The sequence below is a fragment of the Octopus bimaculoides genome, chromosome 29 (assembly GCF_046866305.1).
Source record: "Octopus bimaculoides isolate indiv1 chromosome 29, ASM4686630v1, whole genome shotgun sequence".
NCBI lineage: Eukaryota > Metazoa > Mollusca > Cephalopoda > Octopoda > Octopodidae > Octopus > Octopus bimaculoides.
Genome location: NC_142956.1, coordinates 9,663,879 through 9,691,176, shown reverse-complemented (window position 1 = coordinate 9,691,176; position 27,298 = coordinate 9,663,879). Strand labels below are relative to the sequence as shown.

The 27,298-nt window shown below is 39.7% G+C and overlaps 2 protein-coding genes across 7 annotated transcripts in view; one reads left to right on the top strand and one right to left on the bottom strand.

Annotated features, from left to right (window-relative positions):
- Window positions 1-4,357, top strand: part of LOC106881726 (chondroitin sulfate synthase 1) — a 64,291-nt gene extending 59,934 nt beyond the window's left edge. For all 4 annotated transcript variants that reach the window (XM_052977950.2, XM_014932210.3, XM_052977951.2 and 1 more), the window contains one exon: window positions 2,724-4,357. In XM_052977950.2, coding sequence (XP_052833910.1) covers window positions 2,724-4,247 — 1,524 coding nt within the window. In that variant the 3' untranslated portion in view covers window positions 4,248-4,357. The remainder of the gene's footprint in view (window positions 1-2,723) is intronic.
- The window catches only part of LOC128251240 (uncharacterized), a 126,426-nt gene extending 109,542 nt beyond the window's left edge, over window positions 1-16,884 (bottom strand). The window contains exons 1-2 of one of the 3 annotated variants that reach the window (XM_052977952.2): window positions 16,788-16,884; window positions 12,788-14,521 (exon numbers count right to left, since the gene is read on the bottom strand). In XM_052977952.2, the coding sequence (XP_052833912.1) occupies window positions 12,848-14,203 (1,356 nt within the window). In that variant the 5' untranslated portion in view covers window positions 14,204-14,521; window positions 16,788-16,884 and the 3' untranslated portion in view covers window positions 12,788-12,847. Of the gene's footprint in view, window positions 1-12,787; window positions 14,522-16,787 lie in introns of those variants that run through there. The other 2 variants (XR_008267035.2, XR_016239011.1) reach the window with 2 other exon arrangements.
- Window positions 16,885-27,298: the final 10,414 nt, after the last annotated feature.

The window sequence follows — 27,298 nt, the reverse complement described above, 5'->3', positions numbered from 1 at the left end:
GGTCTTAACTAATCAAAACCTGAAATGCTGGGGAATTAAAAGAACGAATTGAAATAATAAGTTTTAGCAAATCAAAACAATTCACATTGGAATGAAGAATTAGCAAATGCTAAATAGATTATCGTTAATAAGATGTCTGCTTATACCCATGAAACGTTTCTCGTCAAATTTCAGCATTTTTCATCAAATTGATGTCACGATGGCTAGTGTGGAAAATGCCAAAATTTTACGATTTTTGAAAAATCGATGCTGATTAAAAATCGATTTAAAAAAAATTCCAAGTGGATAGGAGACCACCTGGACATAAGCCCCACACACGTGTCAAGTTTCATCATGGTTTGTTGGATAGTCTCGGAGGAGTTAAAGTAACATATTCACAAACACACAAACTTCCATTTATTATTATTTTATATATATATTCTTTCTTTCTTTTATTCTTTTACTTGTTTCAGTCATTTGACTGCGGCCATGCTGGAGCACCACCTTTTAGTCGAGCAAATCAACCCCTGGACTTATTCTTTGTAAGCCTAGTACTTATTCTGTCGGCTTCTTTTGCCGAACTGCTAAGTTACGAGGACGTAAACACACCAGCATCTGTTGTCAAGCAATGTTGGGAGGACAAACACTGACAAACACACACACACACACACACATATATATATATAAACGACAGGCTTCTTTCAGTTTTCGTCTACCAAATCCACTCACAAGGCTTTGGTTGGCCCGAGGCTATAGTAGAAGACACTTGCCCAAGGTGTCATGCAGTGGGACTGAACCCGGAACCATGTAGTTGGTAAGCAAGCTACTTACCACACAGCCAATCCTGTGCCTTACAGCCATTTCTTCCTGAAATTCTCTCATCCCTCTGTCGATAAATGATTATCAAATCATTTGTAGAAAGGTATATATAAGCAGAAGGTGGGCTCCAGTGATGATTCAGGTTTGTTGTACGAGAATGTATTACATACAATGTGATTAGAGTCGAGATCTTTATCCTGCACAATACTCAACCAATCAAAATACAGGACTCAATGTTCCAAATTCACATGATAGGTCAAATGACCAATCATTAAAGATTAATGTGTGGAGCCTATAAAAGGCTAATTGACTCTAATATGCCATAAAAGAACACTAGAAAATTGCTATTTAGTATTACTTTTTGGTCTTTACTTTCTGAGTTCAAATCCTGCCATGATCAACTCCACTTTCAGTCCCTCTGGGGTCAATAAAGTACCAGTCAAATACTGTGGTGAATGGTTTCAATTATTCCTCTCCTCTGAAAATTGTTAGCCTTCTGCTAAAATCAGAAGCCATTATTCTGTTGGTAAATATGTAGTGAAACTACCTATCATCTCTTCTACCTATCGCCATTAGATACAAAACTGCTATCGCCATTCTTCTCATTTAAATATAAATAAACGCGAGCGTAGCAGAGAACCCATTCCTTGTCATCACGTGACTGATCATTATTCGAAGCGGCAACTTCTTCGAACCGTTCCCGCCAGAACGCAAACTGACCAATCACAGCCCTTAATAAGGTCACGTGATAGTGTTTTTCTGCTACCGTCTTGGAGCCAATAATTTGCCTTAAATAGATCAAGTCATACCCAGCAAATTTGTCTCAGTCCAGTTTCTCTATAGAGACTGTTCCGTGTACCACACGACAGCAGCAGCAACAATCAGCCAGCGACCACTTCAACAGCTTCGTCCAGCCAACGATGACCACCGCCGTCGCCACATCAGCAACACAATTCTACGATTACTACCAAGCAGCCTTTTCTCCACCAGCGTCTACACGACTTACTATGTACACCAAACTAAACCACCGCGGCACATCTCTCTCTTCGATTCTGTTAGGTGACTCAGCTTCACCACGATAAATAAACAGACAAGAGATCTCAGCCAGCGACGAACATCTGTATAACAAGAATCACGGCCCGGCATCGATGCCACGACATCACAACTAGTGATCAGCTCTGCCACACTCACAGCCGCAACTCACTTCACATACAGACTCATATTATTGTGTACTAAAGAACTGGTATAATTGCTCATGTGTTATTGACTCTCTTTCCATCTCCTGTAATAACTCACATACACATACATGTATCACTCACATACACACTTTTCTTTGTATGACGGCCTGTCTTTGATTATGTTCTTATATGTCACATTCACACTCACACTCAGACTTACATCTTTTATGCCACAATAAATATCTCTGTTATTCATCTCATACGGTTGCCTTCTATAGTCTTCATTACTGGTATTTACGAATTCACTAATGTTATCGAAGTATAACATTATTTGTATATCATCATTTGATATATAATTATTTTGTGTTCGACCGTGTGACGCGTTTAAATAAAAGGAGTCCTGTTTTTCCATTCGTCACCATTTCTCCTTTTTGAGTTCGCACGGTCGTTCCTTACAAATATATCTTCAAGAATCATTGTTGTTTAATCTAGGTTTGTACTGATAGAACAAGCCTATATTATTCAGTATCCTTCCGCTTTCAACTTAAGAGACGTTTTGCTGCTACCTCTGACATATCTAGCTCCAATGTAAATATCATAGAAACTCATTCATCATTAATTTTAATGGTTGTTTTAATGTTCTTTTAATGGATATTTAATGGGTGTTTTTTAAAGTGTGATTATTTTATGTTTTTCAAAAATTATTCTTTTGCTGAATTATTTTGCTAATTATTATTTTTTTTTCAGGCAACAGCTGTGTTCTACCACAATTATCGTGATGTGAAGGGCAGTTTTAACCATGAGCTTGGGTCAAAGGAGAGCTATGCCTTCACCTTACATCCATTAAAAAACAGTAGTTCTGTATTTCGGTTAGCCATACATTTCAAAAAAGATGAAATCAAATGGTTGAAAGAAAAGGCAGATATGCTGAGAAATGATTTGGAAATGGCAAAAAGAAGTATAATTGCTAAACAGTTGAAACAGAATTCGATGCCTACCTTAAAGTACCTTCACGAAATTGAACTTTTGAATCAGAAACCTCAATGGGGAACACCCATCAGATTTTGGTATGATGCCAATGATGATTCAGCAAACTGGGAGAATATAGAGAAGCATTTGATTTACTCTAAAGAGAACATTCATGGGTCCGCTCAGCAAAATCTGAATGTGAAAAAGAAGGACCAAATCCTACAGAATGCTGTTAGAACTCTCTTTAATCGATACTTGGAAGAGGCTGATGGCATCAAGTTAAAGAATATTCTGCGAGCTTACCGTTATATGTCACCTGTGCAAGGGGTACAACATCTGCTACAAGTTTATTTATTGCAACATAAGTCTAAAACTAGCTATTACAATGCCACATTTATCACTTCACAGCATCTGTTGCCACTGATGTTCACTGAAGAAGAGGATATGTTTGAGGAAGGTTTCCATATCAATTCCAGACACAATAAGGTGAATGGTGGTGATCAGCTAAAACAGATCAATTTGATCATACCAATTAGTAGAAAAGTGGAAGCATTTGCACGATTTACTAAGACACTGGAGAAGATCTTTAAAGAAACACTTGAGAATCTCAACGTGATTCTTGTCGTGTACAAAGACTCAAATAGACTCTACCTCAAAAACATAGACAAGATGAAACGCTTGAAGTCTCAATATGCTTCCATGAAACTAGAAGTGATATTTTTGACTGGAAAATTTGTTCGTGCAGTGGCGTTGCAGCATGGTTCAAAGAACTGCAGTAATGACTCCCTGCTTCTTTTCATTGATGTTGATGTGGTCATAACAGAAACGTTTCTACATCGAGTCCGAATTAACACAATATATGGCAAGCAAGTGTATTTTCCTGTAGTCTACAAAGAATTTAATCCTGAAACAATTTGCTACAAACCAAATTGCAAGAAAAATTACTTCCTATTTGACCAGAACCATGGCTTTTGGCTGTTCTTTGGTTTTGGTGTGGTTTCTATATACAAGAAAGACTTTCTGGACACAGGTGGCTTTGACACAAAAATCACAACATGGGGAGGTGAAGATGTAGATTTCTACGATAAGTGCCTAATATCCAACCTGACAGTATTCCGAGCCCCTGATTTGGCAGCGGATCATGTTTACCACCTGACCCAATGCCTAGACAATGTAGATGCAAAACACTACCAGATGTGTTTAAATTCTAAAAGTGCTGCATATGGATCCCTGCACAGTGAAGCTGCAGCTATCTACAGATTCTTAGAAATACTAAACCATAACAGGACAATAGACAAATAATAATAACGAGATATCATTTGATGTTTCTTAGTAAAGTTTTTTTTAAAAATGCATGCATGTGTGCCAATAAGATGCATATTAACAAATGTGAATAAACACATTTAAGTGTATTTAGTGTATTGCAGTGTTAAGATGATAGCATTAACTCCTGATTTTGTTTTTATCGCTTGGTTCCAACCCAGGCTGCAGTAAGAAATTCTACCCACCACACTTTCAGTCCATCATCACTGCCATGAAGTCTTGGATTGTTGATGTAAGTTGTTGATGCAAGTGTGACAACGTTTTCCTCCTCTTACATCACCAGGAAGTTGTTTCCACAAGACTAATTTAGATGCTTCAAGTCCAGGGTGGTGCATGTAATGACCTGATAGTCAGAGCCATCTTTGCCTGATCTCACTAACTTTGGGTAGGCCTTCATAAAGGCATCCATTTATCATATGTTGTTGCCATTTCACATTTTGGGCCATCCATAGTCTCCTGTTATTTATTTATATTTTGGGGCTGGGTTCCAACCCAAGCCACGGCAACAAAGTCCACCCACCACACTTCTCGGTCTAATATCAGGGTCCTGGATACACTCCAGATCAGTGTCTGTGATCAAGTTGTTGATATAAGTATGATAACGTTTTTCTCTGCTTACATCATTATGAAGTGGGTTCCACAAGACTAATTTGGATGCTTCCAGCTCAAGGTGGCGCATGCAGCAACCAGACAGTCGCAGCCGTCTTTGCCTATTTTCTCACTAACTCTTGCATCAAATGTCTATTATAGCATGATGGAGTTATGGTTAGAAAGAAAAATAATGCATATGGTGTTTATGTGAAAATGAATTGATAGATGTGTGTGTGTGTGTGTGTGTATATATATATATATATATATATATATATGAATATATACATAACTTACACATGTATATATATATATCATCATCATCATCGTTTAACGTCCGCTTTCCATGCTAGCATGGGTTGGACGATTTGACTGAGGACTGGTGAAACCGGATGGCAACACCAGGCTCCAATCTAAATTTGGCAGAGTTTCTACAGCTGGATGCCCTTCCTAACGCCAACCACTCAGAGAGTGTAGTAGGTGCTTTTACGTGTCACCTGCACGAAGGCCAGTCAGGCGATACTGGCAACGGCCACACTCGAAATGGTGTCTTTTATGTGTCACCCACACAAGCCAGTCCAGGGGCACTGGCAACGATCTCGCTCGAAAATCCTACGAAGGCCAGTCAGGCGGTACTGGCAACAGCCATGCTCAAAATGGTGCATCTTATGTGCCACCCGCACAAGAACCAGTCCAGGGGCACTGGCAACGATCTTACTTGGCTTGCCGGGTCTTCTCACGCACAGCACATTTCCAAAGGTCTCGGTCAGTAGTCATCGCCTCGGTGAGGCCCAATGTACGAAGGTCTTGCCTCACCACCTCAGCCCAGGTCTTCCTGGGCCTACCTCTTCCACGGGTTCCCTCAACTGTTAGGGTGTGGCACTTTTTCACGCAGCTATCCTCATCCATTCTCACCACATGTCCATACCAGTGCAATCGTCTCTCTTGCACACCACAACTGATGCTTCTAATGTTCAGCTTTTCTCTCAAGATACTTACACTCTGACGGGTATTCACATTGACATTACACATCCAACGGAGCATACTGGCTTCATTCCTTGCGAACTTACGCATGTCCTCAGCAGTTACAGCCCATGTTTCACTGCCATGTAGCATGGCTGTTCGTACACATGCGTCATACAGTCTGCCTTTTACTCTGAGTGAGAGTCCCTTTGTCGCCAGCAGAGGTAAGAGCTCTCAAAACTTTGCCCAGGCTATTCTTATTCTAGCAGCTACACTTTCAGCGCCCCCCCCCCACTACTAACTTGGTCGCCCAGATAGCGGAAGCTATCGACTACCTCTAGTTTTTCACCCTGGAATGAGATAGAAGTTGTTTCCTGTTTGTTTACAGTCTTTATTGCACCTGAACATCTGCCACAAACAAAAACTAACTTCCTAGTTCACCTGCCTTTGATGTTGCTGCACCTCTTATGTGTCCATAGCTTGCACTGGGTACATCTTATAGAGTTACTACCTACTCCTTTTCTACATACTGAGCAGGGCCATCTACCTGAAGGGGTTTGTGTTTTATCTACCTTCCTACTTATTAGGATTTTGGTTTTAGCTAGGTTGACTCTAAGGCCCTTCAATTCTAGACCTTGCTTCCACACCTGAAACTTCTCCTCTAGTTCTGATAGTGACTCCGCAATTAGGGCAAGGTCATCAGCATAGAGGAGCTCCCAGGGGCAACCTGTCTTGAACTCCTCTGTGATTGCCTGGAGGACTATGATAAATAGGAGGGGGCTAAGGACGGAACCTTGGTGGACCCCTACCTCTACCCGGAATTCATTGCTGTACTCATTTCCAACCCTCACCTTACTGGCAGCATCTCTGTACATGGCTCGCACTAACCATTCTTCTATCCCAAGTTTCCTCATTGACCACCAGATAAGGGATCGGGGGACCCTGTCAAAGGCTTTCTCCATGTCAACGAAAGCCAGGTACAGAGGTTTATCCTTGGCTAGGTATTTCTCCTGCAGCTGTCTTACTAGAAATATGGCATCAGTAGTGCTTTTACCTGGCACGAACCCAAACTGCATCTCATCTAAATTGATTCGCTCCCTAATTAGTTGGGCTATGACCCTCTCTGTAACTTTCATAACCTGATCTAACAGCTTGATGCCTCTGTAATTATTTGTATCTAAAGCGTCACCTTTACCTTTGTAGCAGTTTACTATGGTGCTGCTACACCAGTCATTGGGTATGACTCCTTCGTGTATCACCTGGTTCGTAATACGGGTGACTAGGCTGTAGCCAACACTGCCAGATATTTTGAGCATCTCTGCAGTAATTCCTGATGGGCCGGGGGTTTTCCCTGTCTTCATACTCTTAATTGCTTTATCTACCCTGGTACTATCAACTCGGATAGCTGGTCCCTCTATTGGGTCGACATACGGCAGGCTCTCTTCCTCCCATTCATTCTCTTTATTAAGCAATCTATTGTAGTGGCATCTCCAGACCTCTTTCTATGCAAGCGTACCATCATCCATGCGAACACATTTCTCTCCTACGACATCACTATTCTCTCTCCTACACTGTCTTGCAACACGAAATACCTCGATTCTTTGTGCCTCACGGCGCAGAACATTGGCAAATCTTTTCTTATCTGCTTCCCCTCTGGCTAAATAAACCTGTCGCCTAGCCTCCCTTCTGGCACATTGGTACAATTCCCTGCTACCACCATTCTTCCAGTCCTTCCAAGCCTGTTTCTTTTGTCTAATAGCCCTGTCTACCTCCTTGTTCCACCACCACGTTACTCTGGGTCGAGAGGGGACCTTACACCAGCCACAGATCTGGTCGGTGGCTTTCAACAGGTTGTCCCGCAGAAACCTCCAATTGTCTTCCACGTTGTATGATGCTATATCCCCTTCTATTTCGTCAAATGCTTCAAGTAACTTGTCTCTAAGTCTCTGTCTATTTGCAGGGTCTTTAAGCTTCCACACTCTTCTCCTCCAAGCCGGTCTAATTCTGGGCACCCATTTTGCCTTGATCCCAAAGTCGCTAACTACTAATCTATGTTGTGGGGTACATTCTTCGCCAGGGTAGGTTTTGGCATTTATAAGCCGCACTCTTTCCCTATTTCTGGCGAGGATGTAGTCAATTTGGCTAGAGTGTCTGCCGGAGCGGTAGGTGACTAGGTGACTGGCAGGTTTCCTGAAGTTGGTATTGCAGACCATAAGATCAGTTGCATCACAGAACTCCAGCAGTCTGGTTCCCTCCTCATTGCGGGAACCGAGGCCATAGCCTCCATGTATGCCATGTAAGCCTCCAGCACGACGTCCGATATGACCATTGAAGTCGTCAGCCACAAAGAGAAGGTCCCTGTCACTCGTCGACGAGGTAGTTTGCAAGAGGGTGTCATAGAATTGGTCTTTCAGACCATCTGGTAGCCCCGGTTGAGGTGCATAGGCTGAGATGACAGTAGCTAATCTATGATGAAGCACTAGTCTAATCTTAAGTACTCTGTCACTTACTCTAACTACCTCGATTACCTTATCCACCCATTTCTCTGCTAGAAGTATTCCTACGCCCCCGACCCCGTCAGTGTTCCCTGCCCAGAAAATCTTGTACCTGTGTTCTTTGCCTGTGAGGAACCTCGCAGAACCTCCTCTCCATCTTACTTCCTGGATGCAGCACATATCTACGCGTCTCCGTTCAAGCATCTCAACAATTTCACCAGATCTACCTTTCAGCGTGCCGACGTTGAGAGTGCCAATCCTAACAGTATGGGTGTTGGGGGTGTGGGCCTGTAGCCTGGGAAGGGGAAAAGCAGTGTCGTGTACCTGAAAAGAAAGCTTGCAACTGGAAGAATTCATAAGCAGAGCAGTACCTACAACCTGCAAACATTACTCAAACTTTATGCGCTACCCAAAGGTAGGGGAGGGGATGGCCGAGGCCACTAGATGGGTTCCGGGAGACAGCCGAGGATGACAGAGGAATGAACTTCCGGTGGAGGGGGCGGGAGAGTGGGTGTACCACCAGCCAGGAGATAGGCCTCTTAATCGTAGATTCTAAATATTTGAGAGACAACGTAGATTTTAAATATTTGAGAGACAACGTAGATTTTAAATATTTGAGAGACAACGTAGATTTTAAATATTTGAGAGACAACGTAGATTTTAAATATTTGAGAGACAACGTAGATTTTAAATATTTGAGAGACAACGTAGATTTTCAGAAGAAAGTTTTCAAGACATCCATTGATAGAAAGATAAGAAACCTAAAATAATAAATCTTTCTAACTTGAAACTCTCAAAAGAATAAATCTAAATCCTTTTAAAGGGTCTTAAATTATCAAGGCCCCACAGGATCTTAACTTCAGTGAAATACAAAATGACTTCTCAAATTTTCATTGAAAATTAAGATTAACAGAAGAACTTTTTGCTAAAGAAAACACTGATTAATTCATTGTAGAAAACAAAAAGAAGAAACAAAACACTAGACAAATTTTGTGAGTTTATATTCACCTTCTATCAAATTGAACTTTAACTTCATCATCATCATTATCATTTAACGTCCGCTTTCCATGCTAGCATGGGTTGGATGATTTGACTGAGGACTGGTGAAACCAGATGGCTACACCAGGCTCCAATCTGATCTGGCAGAGTTTCTACAGCTGGATGCTCTTCCTAATGCCAACCACTCCGAGAGTGTTATGGGTGCTTTTTACATGCCACCGGCATGAGGGCCAGTCTGGCGGTACTGGCAACGGCCACGCTCAAATGGTGTTTTTTTTTACGTGCTACCTGCACAGGAGTCAGTCCAATGTTTTGTTCACATGCCACCGGCATGAGTGCCAGTAAGGTGAAGCTGGAAACAACCATGCTCATATAGTGCTCTTTACGTGCCACCGGCACGGAAACGAGACCACTGCTCTGGCAGTGATCCCGCTCAGATGGTGCTGTTAGCGCTCCACTGGCACGGGTGCCATCAAAATTCAACACTAGTCAAACAGAATAATGAAAACAATATATGACCATAAAAACAATAACATTATAAAACGAGCTGATAAGGGAAGTGCTGTAGTTATTATGGATATGGAACAATACAAAAATTCTGCATTCTATTTCAAGACACCAGTCACTATAAAATAGTAAATGACTACCAACAAACAAAAACAATGTTGAGACTTAATACCCTCAAAAACCATGGAAAAGGCTTAACTAATAGAGAAATTGATTATCGAAGAAATTTTATAGTTAGATACCAGTAACTTCTATGAACTTCCCAAAATCCACAAAAATAAAGCAATTAATTGATGCCTGCAAAAAATCCCACTCAGTCTGCATAACCATTTTTTGAAGGATCTCAAATAAAGATCGATTGTGATAGGCCCAGACTATGAAACTCACTTCATAAACTGTTAAAACCTCTCTTAAAATTTAGGCCAAGTTTAATAAGGGATGACCTAGACCTATTAGGCCATCTCCTGAAAAAAGTTAACAGGGTTATCATAATCGCTTCATTTGATGTAGTAAACCATTATACTACCATCCCACATGAATACACACCAGGGGCAATAGTTTTTTGGCTAAGAAAATGCCTCAGAGAAGAGGAGACTGGCAGGCAATGATAAAGAAGCACAGAACTGTCTATAAACTCTATGAGGCAAATCCTCTAGTTTTGAAACCTATGCGATTTGCATTAATAAATCTCTTTAAAGTTTTTGAGTTCTATTTTCCTGTTTGTATCACCAAATCTATTTTCATCTTTTATTGTCCACTTTTCCAAGTGAAGCAGATATTTTATAGCCAGATAAAATATGTTTATCCTGTTACTAAGCCTCACCTATTTCCCAGCAAAGTAATATTTCCCCATACCCAGATATATTTTCAGAGAATATTGATGGGAAATGCATGACAAAGCTTGTATAACATAAAAACTCGATTCAGAAGTCGTTGCACACACACACACACACACATATACGACAGGCTCCTTTCAGTTTCTCTCTACCAAATCCACTCACAAAGTTTTGGTCGACCCAAGGCTATTGTAAAGAATACTTGCTCAAGGTGCCACACAGCAGGACTGAACCTGGAAACATGTGGTTGGGTAGCAAGCTTCTTACCACACAGACATGAAATGAATTGACACAGTCACTGATCTTGCAACAAGAAAATTAGCTAGTTACCATGGCTGTCATGTAGGAACCGACATTACTGCTATTTTCAACTTCCTTCTCCAGCTGGTTATTTGATATATATTGCAAGTAGGGGAGTGAATAGCCATGTTGGTGATAAACATTACTTCTCAGTAGTATTCTTTTATTTGTTTCAGCCAGTTGACTGCGGCCATGCTGGAGCACCGCCTTTAGTCGAACAAATCGACCCCAGAACTTATTCTTTGTAAACCTAGTACTTATTCTATCGGTCTCTTGTTACGGGGACGTAAACACACCAGCATCGGTTGTCAGGCGATGTTGGGGGAACAAACACACACATATATATATATATATGACAGGCTTCTTTCAGTTTCCATCTACCAAATCCACTCACAAGGCTTTGGTCAGCCCAAGGCTATAGTAGAAGACACTTGTCCAAGGTGCCACGCAGTGGGACTGAACCCAGAAACATGTGGTTGGTAAGCAAGCTACTTACCACACAGCCACGCCTGTATAGTTGCTTCTTTCATCCCTTGTAGAGATTTTCTCATAAGCTACTTCGCTTCTTGCTATCATATGATTTTTTTTAATATATGAATTTATAATAGCAAATTTTTAATGTGTAAACTTGTAATTAATTAGTGTTTTCACTAATATTGAAAATAAATAATTCCTTGAGTATTTTAATTGAAACTGTTATATAAAAATAATAAATTCTAACTTCAGTAGCAATATTTTGCTGGTGAATGGTATATTTTTATAATCAAACAATAAAGCATTGAGTAGGTGTTTTCCCAAAAAATAAGGGAAATCTAGAATGCAGAAGAGTTGTGAAAAGAGATTAGATTAGCAAAATAGCCTTGGAAGACGGGAAAAAAATGATAGCCAACAAGCTGCTGCAGAAAGTCAGTCCTAGTATCTCTCCAATTTTGGCCATGCATATTGTACCATTGGCTATGTTCTTTTATAATGCTAAATATCTTAAAATGACAAAATTATTTCAATTCATTAAAATGATCACCTTTTTTTTGTCACTTGAAGCAACATAACTTTTCTTGTTGGTAATATTTTTTGACGAGGGTTTCACCATAAGATTCATCTCATAGAACTCTTTCATTTGAATACAATCCAATTCAAAGTCAATTTTGAGAGTTGTTTTTTTTTTTTTTGTCACTTGTCACACATTTTTTCTAGCTGATACTTTTTTAACATGGCTTTCACCAATGCGCAATGCATCGGTAGGATAAAACTAACCTGTCTCATGACAGTCTAATCCCAGCTCACGTTCCCTGTTAGTGGGTGAACAATCCAACGCTTTGCGAATTCTGCTTCGCAATGATAGGAAGAGCCGACATCGAAGGATCAAAAAGCGACGTCGCTGTGAACGCTTGGCCACCACAAGCCAGTTATCCCTGTGGTAACTTTTCTGACACCTCTCGGTGGACGCATAGCTCGCCGCTGTCCGGAAAGGATCGATGGGCCACGCTTTCACGGTCCGTATTCGTATTGAAAATCGAAATCAAGTAAGCTTTTGCCCTTTTGTTCGACGTGTGGTTTCCGTCCATGCTGAGCTCGCCTTGGGACACATTTTTGACCTAACTTTTTTTCCTAATGAAGCAAATTCATTTATTTTATCTCAAAATGTAGCTCAGAACTGGACCAACATTGCTAAAAACACCACATTCAATTTGGTTGTGAACTGACTTACTGATGAAGCCTAGAAGTGCTCACGAGCTACTAAAATTTGACTTTAAGAATATATTCACCCACTACCTTGAGTGAATGATATTTGTTTTCTTGAGATTTCTACCAATAAAAAAAAATGAAACAATTTGATTGACAAATATACAGGACTTTATTTACCACAAACTAAATTTTGGAACCGATACAGTTACTTTTCTGTATGAATACATTTGTGTGTATTTAAGCTACTTTTATAAGAGAATGATTTACCACAGACATCACAATGATATGGCTTCTCTCCTGTATGAATACGTTTGTGTGTAGTTAAGTCACCATTTTGAGAGAATGATTTACCACAGATATCACAGCGATATGGCTTCTCTCCTGTATGAATACGTTTATGTATAGTTAATGTATTCCCATGAGAGAATGATTTACCACAGATGTCACAGTGATATGGCTTTTCTCCTGTATGAATGCGTATGTGCTCAGTCAAGTGTTGATTTAGAGAGAATGATTTACCACAGATGTCACAATGATATGGTTTCTCTCCTGTGTGAATACGTACATGTTCAGTTAAACGCTGACGTAGAGAGAATGATTTACCACAGATATCACAGTCATAAGGTTTCTCTCCTGTATGAATACGTACGTGTTCAGTTAAGCGCTGACTTCGAGAGAATGAATAACCACAGATATCGCAGTGATATGGCTTCTCACCTGTATGAATATATTTGTGAGTTGTTAAGGCATGTTTCTGAGAGAATGAATAACCACAGATATCGCAGTGATACAGCTTTTCTTTTGTATGAATACGGTTGTGCTTAGTTAAGTCACTTTTTCTAGAGAACGATTTACCACAAATATCACAGTGATATGGTTTCTTTCCTGTATGAATACATTTGTGCACAATTAAGCGCTCAGCTTGAGAGAATAATTTACCACAGATGTCACAGTGATATGGCTTCTCTCCTGTATGAATACGCTTGTGTTTGGTTAAGTGATATCTTGTAGATAATGATTTACCACAGGTATCACAATGATAAGACTTCTCACCTGTATGAATATGGTTGTGTTCAGTTAAGTGATTTCTTTGAGTGAATGATTTACCACAGACATCACATTGATATGGTTTCTCTCCTGTATGAATACGTATGTGCTCAGTTAAGCGCTGACTTCGAGAGAATGATTTACCACAGATGTCACAGTGATAGGGTTTCTCACCTGTATGAGTATATTTGTGAGTAGTTAAAACATGTCTTTGAGAGAATGATTTATCACAGATATCACAATGATAGGGCTTCTCGCCTGTATGAATACGGCTGTGTTTAGTTAAGTGACTTCTTTGCGGAAATGATTTACCACAGATATCACACTGATATGGCTTCTCTCCTGTATGAATACGTGTGTGTCTAACAAGATTACCTTTCTCAGCAAATACCTTCTTACAGATATCACACTGGTATGATAATTTATCTGTTCCCTTCTTCTTATCATCATGAGAATCAATCTTTTTAGATTTTGTTTTAAATTCAACATTATTCCCACACAATTCATTTTCCATAATTAGGCTTCTCTGAACACAATACAGAAATGGTTATCTCTTTCAATTTTTAAAGTTGATTTCAAACAAATATTTCTGTTTTTACTGTTGCATGTCATCAACCATGTTTTTGTTGCTCTCTGAAGATTCTACAGACACCATTGTAAGTCAAGTTTAACAAGAAGGCAAAATGATTTTGTCACCATTCCAGTGATGTTGAGAAATGTTATTTATTTCAAAACAGTGTTATATATATGCAGTGCATAACATCTTCCTTTAGTCTTTAACAGATGATAAATGCTGGATGTATCTGATGTAAAAACATTCTTTGATGATAATCTAAAATGATAGACAAAAAAGTAACAGAACAATCTCTAGCCATCATGCACTCACCCACTCTTGCCTATCTTCCATCCAACCCCTATTTCTCACCCCTCCACCATTCACTACATTCACCCCTAAACCCTTCACAATTTCTGGCCATCATCTTTTCTTCTCTACATTTCATCCAACTCATTTTATCATGGATTCCTCTATCCGACATTTACCCTTGTTCATCTATCAGTATATTTGGAGTTTTCAGCAGGAATTTAGTAAAGTGAACAAGGGTGGATATTTAGTATGCCAAGTTCTTGATGCAGATGAAATAGCCCTTTATTGGCAAAAAATACCTGAACGAAGTTAGATAATATATATATATATATATCAGCAATTGACTGATCTCCTACTTGAAGTCGACTTAAGTTCTGAGGAAAGACAATCCATGATTACTGTTCTAGATTATGGCATTGCACAGCATCAAGTAAGCAGTAAATGGTAACTATGTTCTTCAGGAGGTTTTCTGATTCTTTGCACCAGCCCTAGCTTCATCACCTACATACACTGCAACAAGTAGAAACTTTGCCAGCCCTTCTGCCCCATGTGTCAGCAAGAATAAGAGTGACCCTGACTCCTCAGGCATGCCTTCCCTACCACCATCTCCAACAAGTAATGATGATAATATTGACAATGCAGAAGGCGCTGATAACGATTTGTATTTTTCTAAAAGTTATGGAGAAACAAATTCAGAAGTGGGGGATACATCTATAAATTTTCAAAAAATTAATTACGCTGCTTTAGTCACACGATACTAATTAATTTCACTGCTTTAGCTGATGAGGTTTTTGAAATTAACAGTTTAGAAGTTATAACCAAAAATAAGGAATATATTTCCTATGTTGTTATGTGTTTTCATCTCTATATAATGACTGTAACTTCAAAGGGTTCATTTAATTCCATTATTATTATTAAAGTAGTGAGCTGGCAGAATTGTTAGCATGCTGGGCAAAATGCTTAACGGCATTTCGTCTGTCTCTACATTCTGAGTACAAATTCCACTGTAGTTGACTTTGCCTTTCATCCTTTTGGGGTCGATAAATTAAGTATCAGTGAAGTACTGGGATCGATATGATTGATTATTCCCCCCCACAAAAATCCAAGGATTATTATTATTAGTAGTAAAGCGGCGAGCTGGCAGAATCGTTAGTACACTGGGCGAAATGCTTAGTGGTATTTTGATCGCCGCTACCTTCTGAGTTCAAATTCCACTGAGATCGACTTTGCCTTAACTCCTTTTGAGGTCGATAAATTAAGTAGCAGTAAAATTCTGGGGTCGATGTAATCGGTTAGTCCCTCTCCCCACAAAACTTCAGACCTTATGCCATTAACACGCGCAAGTGGCTGAACACTCCACACGTAGTTCTCGAGGAGATTTAGGGTGACACAGGATGTGACAAGGTTGTTCCATGAAAATACTGGTACAACTCATTTTTGTCAGCTGAACGGAGTGGAGGAATATGAAATAAAGTGACTTGCTCAAGGACAAAACGCGCCATCGGGAAACGAACTCCCGACCTGACGACCGTGAGTTTGAATACACTAACCACTAAGCCACGCGCCTTCACTTGTAAGAACGCATGGCCGAGTGGTTAGGGTGTTGCACTCACCACTGCGACATCGTGAGTAAGCAGTAAACGGTAACTATTTTCTTCAGGAGGTTTTTCTGATTCTCTGCACCAGCCCATGCTTCATCACCTACACTGTAACAAGTAGAAACTTTGCCAGCCCTTCTGGAGTCATCACTATTAAGTCTGCCCCATGTGTCAGCGAGAATAAGAGGGACCCTGACTCCTCAGGCATGCCTTCCCTACCACCATCTCCAACAAGTAATGATGATAATATTGACAATGCAGAAGGCGCTGATGATGATGATGACATGCATTTTCCTGAAAGTTATGGAGAAACAAATTCGGAAGTGAGGGATGCATCTATAAATTGCGATCACTGCGACATAGTGGTTTCAATTCCAAGACTGGCTGGTGCGTTGTGTTCTTGAACAAAACACATTATCTCACGTTGCTCTACGATCCCTTCGATACCTGGACAAGTGGTACACCACGCACCTGTTCAGACAACGTAGATTTGAAGGAGAGAGTGAGCTAATGTATAGCATATCACAATGGACAAATCATTTGTGCAGGTCGTTCGGCAAAAGCTGAACGCCCACACGTCGTCTTCGACGAAGGAGTGAATTATTCAGCTTTTAAGTAAATCTCTGTCAACTTACCGTTTTCATCTAATATTGAACAAATTCGTCTCATTGGTGCACGGCATTCTGGGACACCGGTGTTTAGACATGTTGTACCTCGTCAGCTAGAAGTGCCGGAACTTTGAGACTAGCTAAAAGTATCTATAGTTGTCGACCGCGTCAATTTTGAATCAATTGTAAATGAGGTTGCTAATAAAATATCTAGATAATTTAGGTGTATAAAAAAATCAATATATTTTCAATTAGTCAAATTTTCCTTGGCTATGTTGTAAGTAGCTTGCTCACCAACCTCATGGTTTCGGGTTCAGTCCCATTGCGTGACACTTTGGGCAAGTGTTTTTTACTATAGCCTCGGGCCGACCAAAGCCTTGTGAGTGGATTTAGTAGGCGGAAACTGAAAGAAGCCCATCGTATATATGCATATGTATATATATGTATGTGTGTGTGTTTGTGTGCCAATGTTTGTTCCCCCAACATCGCTTGACAACCGATGCTGGTGTGTTTAAGTCCCCGTAACTTAGCGGTTCGGCAAAAGACCGATAGAATAAGTACTAAGCTTACAAAGAATAAGTCCTGAGGTCGATTTGCTTGACTAAAGGCGGTGCTCCAGCATGACCGCAGTGAAATGACTGAAACAAGTAAAAGAGAAAGAGTAATGTCTAAACTGATAATTTTTAAATTTTGACGTCTAAAGTGGGTCAAAATGAGTAATAATTTCAGTAAAGTCCACTTTGTCTCATGTTCTTCATTTGGCCCTGTCTAAATTTGTCTTTTACATGCTCAAAGTAAACAGGGATAATTTTCTGAACTATTATTCAGATTATATTATAGTGTTTTTAATGCATTTAAAGAAGGTCATTTGCTTAGTTGATATAGTTTTTGTAAGGTAGCAAACATTTGTAAAAACCGTATTTTGTTTCAAAATCAAAAGTGCAGTAAATATTAATCACTGTGTCCTTCACCACTCATGTTGTGCACTGGGGGGTCAATCTAATCCTTAAGCCATCTGATGCAAAATTGCAGGCCTTCAACCGACTGTAAAACGAATTATTAGTCCTGCAGATGTATGTACCAAAATCACCTATTTCCATTCAATTGATCAATCAACAGAATCCTCATCGTTAAACAGGGGAGATTCACCCCTTTCCCCGTCACCCCACATATGTAAAAAAATGAAAAAAATTTACAGAAAGCAACGATCTTGTTCAGAAACATTTAACCATGTATTATTGAAAATGCATTCATAAATAAAATACAGAATTCAGAATGGTTATTATGGGTTTAGCCTAGAGACAAGTTAATTTGACTAAAGTCATGTCTCCTGGAACCAATTAATGATGTAGGGTGTGATATACCCATATATATATATATATATGATCATCATCATCATCATCATCATCGTTTAACGTCCGCTTTCCATGCTAGCATGGGTTGGACGATTTGACTGAGGACTGGTGAAACCGGATGGCAACACCAGGCTCCAGTCTGATTTGGCAGAGTTTCTACAGCTGGATGCCCTTCCTAACGCCAACCACTCAGAGAGTGTAGTGGGTGCTTTTACGTGTCACCCGCACGAAAACGGCCACGCTCGAAATGGTGTCTTTTATGTGCCACCCGCACAAGCCAGTCCAGGGGCACTGGCAACGATCTCGCTCGAAAATCCTACAGGAGCCAGTCAGGCGATACTGGCAACGGCCACGCTCAAAATGGTGCATCTCATGTGCCACCCGCACAAGAACCAGTCCAGGGGCACTGGCAACGATCTTACTTGGCTTGCCGGGTCTTCTCACGCACAGCCCATTTCCAAAGGTCTCGGTCCGTAGTCATCGCCTCGGTGAGGCCCAATGTACGAAGGTCTTGCCTCACCACCTCAGCCCAGGTCTATACATATATTTAATTATATGTATTTATTCTATCCTAATAAATAATAATAAGGATAGAATGAATGGGTTAATAGAAACCAAGGTAGCAAAGATCACAAAACAAATGTGGTGTAATTCCTGTTGGTGAGGCAGAAACTCCTTTATATTTTGGGTATTTGAGTATATTTACAAATTAAGGAATGGAGAAAATGCATGTTATAACTGCATACTTTATTCCAACATATGTTTCAAAGAATTACAATTTATGCGATCCATAGGAATCGGCGATGTTAAAAATGTAAACTTCTCCTCAAGGAAATGTATGGGAATCATCTTAAACGTAAGACATTATGATCAAGTCGAGTATGATAACTATAGTTGGATATCCAACTATAGTTATCATATTCGGTCATAATGTCTTATGTTTAAGATGATTCCCATACATTTCCCTGAGGAGAAGTTTACATTTTTAACATCGCCGATTCCTATGGATCGCATAAATTGTAATTCTATATATATATATATATATATATATATATATATATATATATATATAAAACAGTAAAATTTATGGTGGCCGCTAATAAAGTCACAGGTAAAAAAAGTCACAATTGATTTATAGGATCCAAACAATCCCCGCACCCCGTGACTTTATTACCTGTGACTTTATTTTTACCTGGGTTTGAGAAACCTTATCCCCATGACATTTGTGGCAAATGGTTCTCTCATAGAAATACCTTAACTGTACATAAATGTATTCATATAAGAGAGAAGCCTGTGATATCTGTGGTAAATCATTCTCTCAAAATTGTGACTCAGGCTATGGAAGAAGTCGCTTACCCAAAGTGCCACACAGTGGGACTGAACCTGAAAACGTGGTTATGAAACAAACTTCTTAACCACACAGCCATGTCTGGGCCTCTAATCTGGTACTTATTCTATCAGTTCTTTTGCTGAATTGTGAGGCTATGGGAATGTAAACAAAACAATATTGGTTATTAGGCAGTGGGAGGAACATGGACACATACACACACACACACATATACATATATATCTATATATATATATATGTATGTATATATATATATATATATATATGTATATATTATATATATATATATATATATATATATATATATATATATATAGAGAGAGAGAGAGAGAGAGAGATAGATAGATAGATAGATGCTATGAATTTCTACCAGTTTCAGCCTTCCAAATCTACTCACAAGGTATTAGTTGTCCCTAGGGCTATACTAGAAGATACTTGCCCAGCCCAAGGTGTCATGCTGTGGGGTTGAACCCAACACTATGTCGTTCAGAAGTGGACTAATAACCATTCGGCCACACCTGATAAATTGAAAAATGAGACTTTTCTGTTATATTTTCTGTAAGGAACTAGAATACATATGATTCGAATTTCATCAAAATTGCACATGAGGGTTCTTTCCCTCTTTACACACCCTAAAAAAATTCTAATCATGAGACATGTATCCCATACTATTGATCTTTATGCGCATATTCCAAAATTTCAGTCTTCTGGAACCTGTAAAAAAGATTTTGCTCCTGCAAAATGGAGTTCATGGAGCTCTAAAATGTGGGAATGAAGGCCCTTATTGGGGGTGGGGGTGTTAATGTCAACCAGAGAAGTTGAATTGTTGGGAATGTTTTTACTTGGGTCTTATAGTATGCCTGTATATATGTGAGAGTATAGTCGCACTTTAATAGTTTCAGTATGAAATTGAAAGTATTAAAGTGAAAGTATTTGAAATTACAGTAGTGACATGTTACTGTTTCACTTGTTACAGGTAATACTGAAATAGTGGAATAGTTTCAGTGTTAGAGTGAAAGTATCTGACATTACAGTAGAGTGATGTTATTGTTTCACTTTTGACATGTAATACTGAAATAGTGGAGGAGATATGATATTGCTGTGGGCTCGAACTATGCAGGAAGTTAAAAATTTTTTGGGCCTAAGACACTACATGGACCTTAAAAGAATTTTGCTCCTGAAAAATGGAGTTCATGGAGCTGAAAAATGTGGGAGTTAAGGCCCCTATTGGTGATGGGTGTATTAATGTCAACCAGAGAAGTTTAATTGTTGGGAATCTTTTTAACTTGTGTGTAATATGTATTGTTTGAATTTCTTTGAAATAGGAAATATATGTATGTTCACTGGGTTTGTAAAAGAGAGCAAAGCTACAGGAAAGCAAAAGACGAATGATCACGATAATCAGTCAGCTACCGTAGCCTAGTCGTTACTACTCCCCAATGTAGGATTCCTCACCATACAGGTGACAGGCACAGCTGTAAGATGCATTATGGATCTATAGCAATTGGAAGGGCATGACCCAATTGAAACAACAATGTGTGACGTTTGGAGTAAAGGGAAATGAAAGTGTCGCCTCTGGAGTTTGCAGATCTGTTTTGATCTGTATTGTGTCTCCTCAGTGGTGGGTACTCGTTGCCACATGAAAGTGGCTATAAGTGGATGTTTTTTAAACAACAGCTACATCGCCCTTAACTTTTTCCATAGTGAAATCATATTCAACACTGTATATATAAATTTGTTTCTCTCACCATGATACATTTTCTCATTAAATGACAATAACGAAATTGTGTACAGTGCTCAGGTGCACTACAACCTATCGAAAGTGCATGTATAGTATATAGAATTATGTACAAATGTCAGGAAATTGAACAATCTATGAGTCATGATATACATGCGTGCATGCGTATGGAGTGGGGATATCAGGTGTAGTGTTGGCGAATTTCAGGAAGCATGGAGGTTTTAGAGGATGCAATGTCTTGGCAGCTGATGCAAGTAATTTGTTCCATGCCTCAGCAACTCTGAGTGTGAAAAAATGTTTCCGAAAGTCATAGGAACTGTGCTATTTTCTGACTTTGTATGCATGCTCACGTATGTTAGTCATGGAATTCAAAAAAGTGCTGAAGGCTGTTGTTGGCATGAGGGTTAATAATTTTGTGGGTGTTTATCAAGTCAGTTGTCAGACGTCGGAGCAAGGCGTTCAGAGCATGGTAGATGCCTGAGGGAGGACATTCGCTTGATTGCACATCACTAAACAGTTTCCAGGAGGTCGATGTTCTGAGCAAGATGGGGGTTCCAGACAGGTGATGCAAATTTCAAGTGTGGTCACATACTTAAATAGATAGCTGGAGAGCAGCTGACAAAGGTCTTGCTGAGTGGTGCCAAGATATCTTCGGCCTTCTTGACAAATTTAGAGACGTGCTTTGTCCTGTGCAAGCTGCTGCTGACAGTAATGGCCAGATAATGTTCACAAGAAAACTTCTTGATATTACTCAAACTTTCTCCATTACACACAAGCAAAAAAAAATTTTCACAAATTTATTTTGCTAAAAAGATGCTCCACATAATTTCCAAGGGCACGATGAAAACAAATCTGAAAAATCCCCGTCAAAACGGAGAAATCCAACTTGTGTGTGCTACCGTTCTCTGACATTCGCCGTATTATCATAATTTATGTTTCGAATAATAATAAGGTAAGGGAAGTAAATCCCGCATGACTATTCTGCATGGTTCAAGAGAGATAATTTATGATTTTGGCTTATTCTCGTCATCTGTTGATCTGTTCGAAATCTTTGGGGATTTAAAAAATTATAATTTAACACTTTGTGGGAATCCATACTAATACTCGAGTGTCTTGAGGAATATGCACTTATTCTATGTTATAATTTATCATAATTTTGCTTTAAATAATTTTTGTTTTTGCTTTACACTATTAATAAAACAGTTTTCTGCATTTTTTCCATCTAGGCACAGGTGTGGCAGTGTGGAATGACGTTTGCTTCCCAACCACATGGTTGTGGGTTCAGTTCCAATATGTGTCTTCTACTATAGTCTTGAGCCAACCAAAGCCATGTGTGTGGATTTGATAAATGGAAACTGAAAGAAGCCTGTCGTGTGTGTGTGTGTCTTTTTGACTGTACTTGTCTCCCATTACCACTTGACAACCGGCGCTGGTGTGTTTATGTCCCTGTAAGTTAGCGGTTCAGCAAAAGAAGCCGATAAAATAAGTACCAGACATCTTATCCGGCCACCACAGCCCCCATATCTCAATATTATCGAACATTTATGTTCCATTTTAGAAAAACAAGTAAGGAGTCGATATCCTCCACCATCATCACTACAAGAACTGGACACTGTTTTAGCTGAAGAATGAACAAAAATTCTTTTGGAAACAATTTAAACTTTGTATGAGTCCACACCTCGTAGAATTCAAGCTGTAATTACTGCCAAAGGCGGTCCAACGCAATTTAAAATAAATTTGTTTGAAATTTTAAGGTGTTTCCATTATTTTGTCCAACCCCTGTATATACGACAGGCTTTTTCCAGTTTCCGTCCACCAAATCCACTCACACGGCTTTGGTTGACCTGAAGCTATAGTAGAAGACACTTGCCCAAGGTGCCACGCAGTCGGACTGAACTCAGAGACATGTGGTTGGGAAGCAAGCTTCTTACCACACAGCCGCTCCTATCTTGTTTCGGACTGGGGTGGTGAGGTGGCGGCGGGAGTGAAACCAGATAAATTTTCAAAATTTTTGTTTTTTCATCGTAAAAAGATGCTTCCTATCATTCTGAAGACTTTGGTGAAAACCATTGGAAAAAAATCCCCGTCAAAACGGAAAAATTCCAACATGTAGGCCGTCTGATACGAAACTGTTTTCCAGAAACGCCTCCTCCTCCCTCCCCCTTCCAAAAGTTTTGCTTGTAATCGTAATCTACTCCGTTTCAAAGGTATTTGTATAAAATTTCATTAAAAATACCTATTTTCCAGAAAGTTATGGGGGAGAATATGTCGGGTCCTGTGAATTTTTTGAAACCCCTCTCCCCAACTCCTCAGAAAGTTTTTTTTTCCAACAAATTTTTACATATACTCAATTTACGAGATATAATCGATTATTTTGTGAAAGTTTCGTTAAAAAGTACCCATTTTCCCGGAAGTCATGAGGCAACAAATTCGGTGAGGTATTAAACTGTAGTTATGCCCTTTTCCAATAAACGTTAACGTTAACGGATTAACGATTAACTGAATTAACTTCTTGGTTAACGGGTTAACAGAACAGTTAACGAAGCTAACTTTTCGATTAACGGTGCCCGCCTCTGTATATATGTATACAGAGCAGTGGCTGTGTGGTAAGTAGCTTGCTTACCAACTACATGGTTCCGGGTTCAGTCCCACTGTGTGGCACCTTGGGCAAGTGTCTTCTACTATAGCCTCGGGCCGACCAAAGCCTTGTGATTGGATTTGGTAAACAGAAACTGAAAGAAGCTCGTCGTATATATATATATATATATATATATATATATATATATATATATATATATATGTATGTATGTATATGTATATGTGTGTATATGTTGTGTATCTGTGTTTATCCCCCCAACATCGCTTGACAACCGATGCTGGTGTGCTTAGGTCCCCGTAACTTAGCGGTTCGGCAAAAGAGAACGATAGAATAAGTACTAGGCTTACAAAGAATAAGTCCTGGGGTCAATTTGATTCGATTAAAGGCGGTGCTCCATCATGGCCGCAGTGAAATGACTAAAACAAGTAAAGTAAAGTATATACATATCGTGAAGTATATTTACCACCTGAATGTGGCGGTCCCATACGGGACGATGCTACTGTTGTTTATAGCTCCAGTAGGACATCTCTTCCAGCAAGCTAACGACACCCTGTCTGTGCCTGAGTAGTATTTGCGAAGGGAAATCATCGTTCCTATCTCTAGCCTTACCTGATACACACAGACCCGGGTTTCTGAGCATTAACCCGTCATCAGTATGTGATAATCACCAGCTAGCGATGAGAACTCATTCCAAACGCAAAATACTATGTATGTGTGTGTGTGTGTGTGTGTGTGTGTGTGTGCGTGCGTGTGCGTGTGTGCGTGCGTGTTGTAAAATGCTCGAAATACGAAGTAGAAAAACAGCCAGCAACTGAAGGGTCGTTTTTTTCGTCTTGCTTGTCTTGTTTTCCGTTTATTTCTTTCGTTGTTCGCAAAAAAAGTTCGTATTTCATGTTGTATTTCGTATTTTATGTTTATTTTATGTTGTTTGCGTTCCGTGGTGTCCTGTGCCCATATATGCATGTATATACAAATATATGTATGCACATACATATATATGTGTATGTATGCATATGCATTTATATATATATATATATATATATATATATATATATATATATATATATATATATATATATATATATATATATATATATATATATATATATATATATATATATATATATATATATATAAAGAAAGAGAGACAGAGAGTGGCGCAGGTGTGGCTGTGTGATAAGAAGCTGCTTTCCCAACCACATGGTTCCGGGTTCAGTTCCACTGCGTGGCATCTCGGGCAAGTGTCTTCTACTTATAGCCTTGAGAGTGGATTTGGTAGAAGGAAACTGAAAGAAGCCTGTCGTATATATATGTGTGTATGTTTGTGTGTCTGTGTTTGTCCTCCCATCTCCACCATCGCTTGCCAACCGATGTTGGTGTGTACATCCCCGTAACACAACAGTTCGGCAAAACACACCGATAGAATAAGTACTAGGCTTACAAAGAATATGTCCTGGGGTCGATTCGTTTGACTAAAGGTGGTGCTCCATTTATCTATCTATCTATCTATCTAGATAGATAGATAGATAGATTGATAGATAGATAGATAGATGTGTGTATTTAAAGAATAGATAAATAGTTACCAGGGTAGCAAAAATCACAAGCGAAACAGTCAGAATAAAGGGGAGGAAATCCCGCATGACTATTTTGTATAGTTCAAGGAAGATAATTTATGATTTAGGTTACATCCCTCGATTTGGGGTCTTGCAGCCAAAATTGCTAATTCCTTGGTCAAAATTTTGAAATTTGCGTCTAACAAACTTATGGGCCGAGAGTTATTTATGTGATCCCCCTTCTTTGGGTCTTTTCTCAGCAGCAAATGGCCAATCACTTCATCCCTTTGTCATCACCTCTGTAAAGCTCAGCATCAATATTTATCCCTTATCTTTCTGGGTTTCTCTCTTGAAACAATCTGCACTTCTTTATGTTGCTGTCCTCATCCATGTGTATCACATGATGAAACCAGTGCAATCTTCTCTCTTGGACACTACATGTGATTATTCTTATGCCTAACTTTTCTCTCAATACATTTCCACTCTGTTACACATGCACACTGACGTTGCCTATCCAATGAAGCATACCAGCTTCATTCCTCTTTAGTCTTCATATGTCCTCTGCATTCAGGGCCCATGTCTCACTACCATTTATGGTGCATTTTAGAAAAACAAGTAAGGAGTCGATATCCTCCACCATCATCACTACTAGAACTGGAGACTGTTTTAGCTGAAGAATGGACAAAAATTCCTTTGGAAACAATTCAAATCTTGTACGAGTCCATACCTCATAGAATTCAAGCTGTAATTACTGCCAAAGGTGGTCCTACACCATATTAAAATTAATTTTGTTTGAAATTTTAAGGTGCTTCCATTATTTTGTCCAACCCCTGTATATATCTGTATGTATGTGAATGTGTTTCTGTGTCTCTGTCTGTGTTTGTCCCCTCCCCCGCCCACCATTGCTTGACCAATGTTGGTGTGTATATGTCCCCATAACTTACTGGTTCAGCAAAAGAGCCGATAGAATAAGTGCTAAGCTTACAAAGAATAAGTCCTAAGGTTGATTTGTTTGGCTAAAGGCAGTGCTCCAGCATGGCTGGAGTCAAATGACTTAAACAAATAAAAGAATATATATATATATATGAATCTTTTTCAGAGCTGGCAAGAGATTTTATTTGGGGAAGATGTGAGAAAGGAGCTGGGGGGCTGGTGGAACCAGTGGAAACGGTGAGAGGGTTTTGTTATTTGGGATAATAGGGTGGATGTAAGTGGTGGATGTGAAGCAGCTGTGACAGCAAGAGCGAGACTTGGCTGGGTGAAGTTCAGGGAATGTGGAGTGTTGTTATGTGGGAAAAAGGTTCTCGTTGAAAATGAAAGGAAGGGTTTATTGGAGTTGCGTGAGATTTGCAATGCTGGATGGGAGAGTGAAGCATGGTGTCTAAGGGAAAGTGAAATGGCAATTTTGAGAAGGACTTTTACGTGTCACCTGCACGAAAGCCAGTCAGGCGATACTGGCAACGGCCACGCTCGAAATGGTGTCTTTTATGTGCCACCCGCACAAGCCAGTCCAGGGGCACTGGCAACGATCTCACTCGAAAGTCCTACGGGAGCCAGTCAGGCGGTACTGGCAACGGCCACGCTCAAAATGGTGCATCTCATGTGCCACCCGCACAAGAGCCAGTCCAGGGGCACTGGCAACGATCTTACTTGGCTTGCCGGGTCTTCTCACGCACAGCACATTTCCAAAGGTCTCGGTCAGTAGTCATCACCTTGGTGAGGCCCAATGTACGAAGGTCTTGCCTCACCACCTCAGCCCAGGTCTTCCTGGGCCTACCTCTTCCACGGGTTCCCTCAACTGTTAGGGTGTGGCACTTTTTCACGCAGCTATCCTCATCCATTCTCACCACATGTCCATACCAGCACAATCGTCTCTCTTGCACACCACAACTGATGCTTCTAATGTTCAGCTTTTCTCTCAAGATACTTACACTCTGACGGGTAT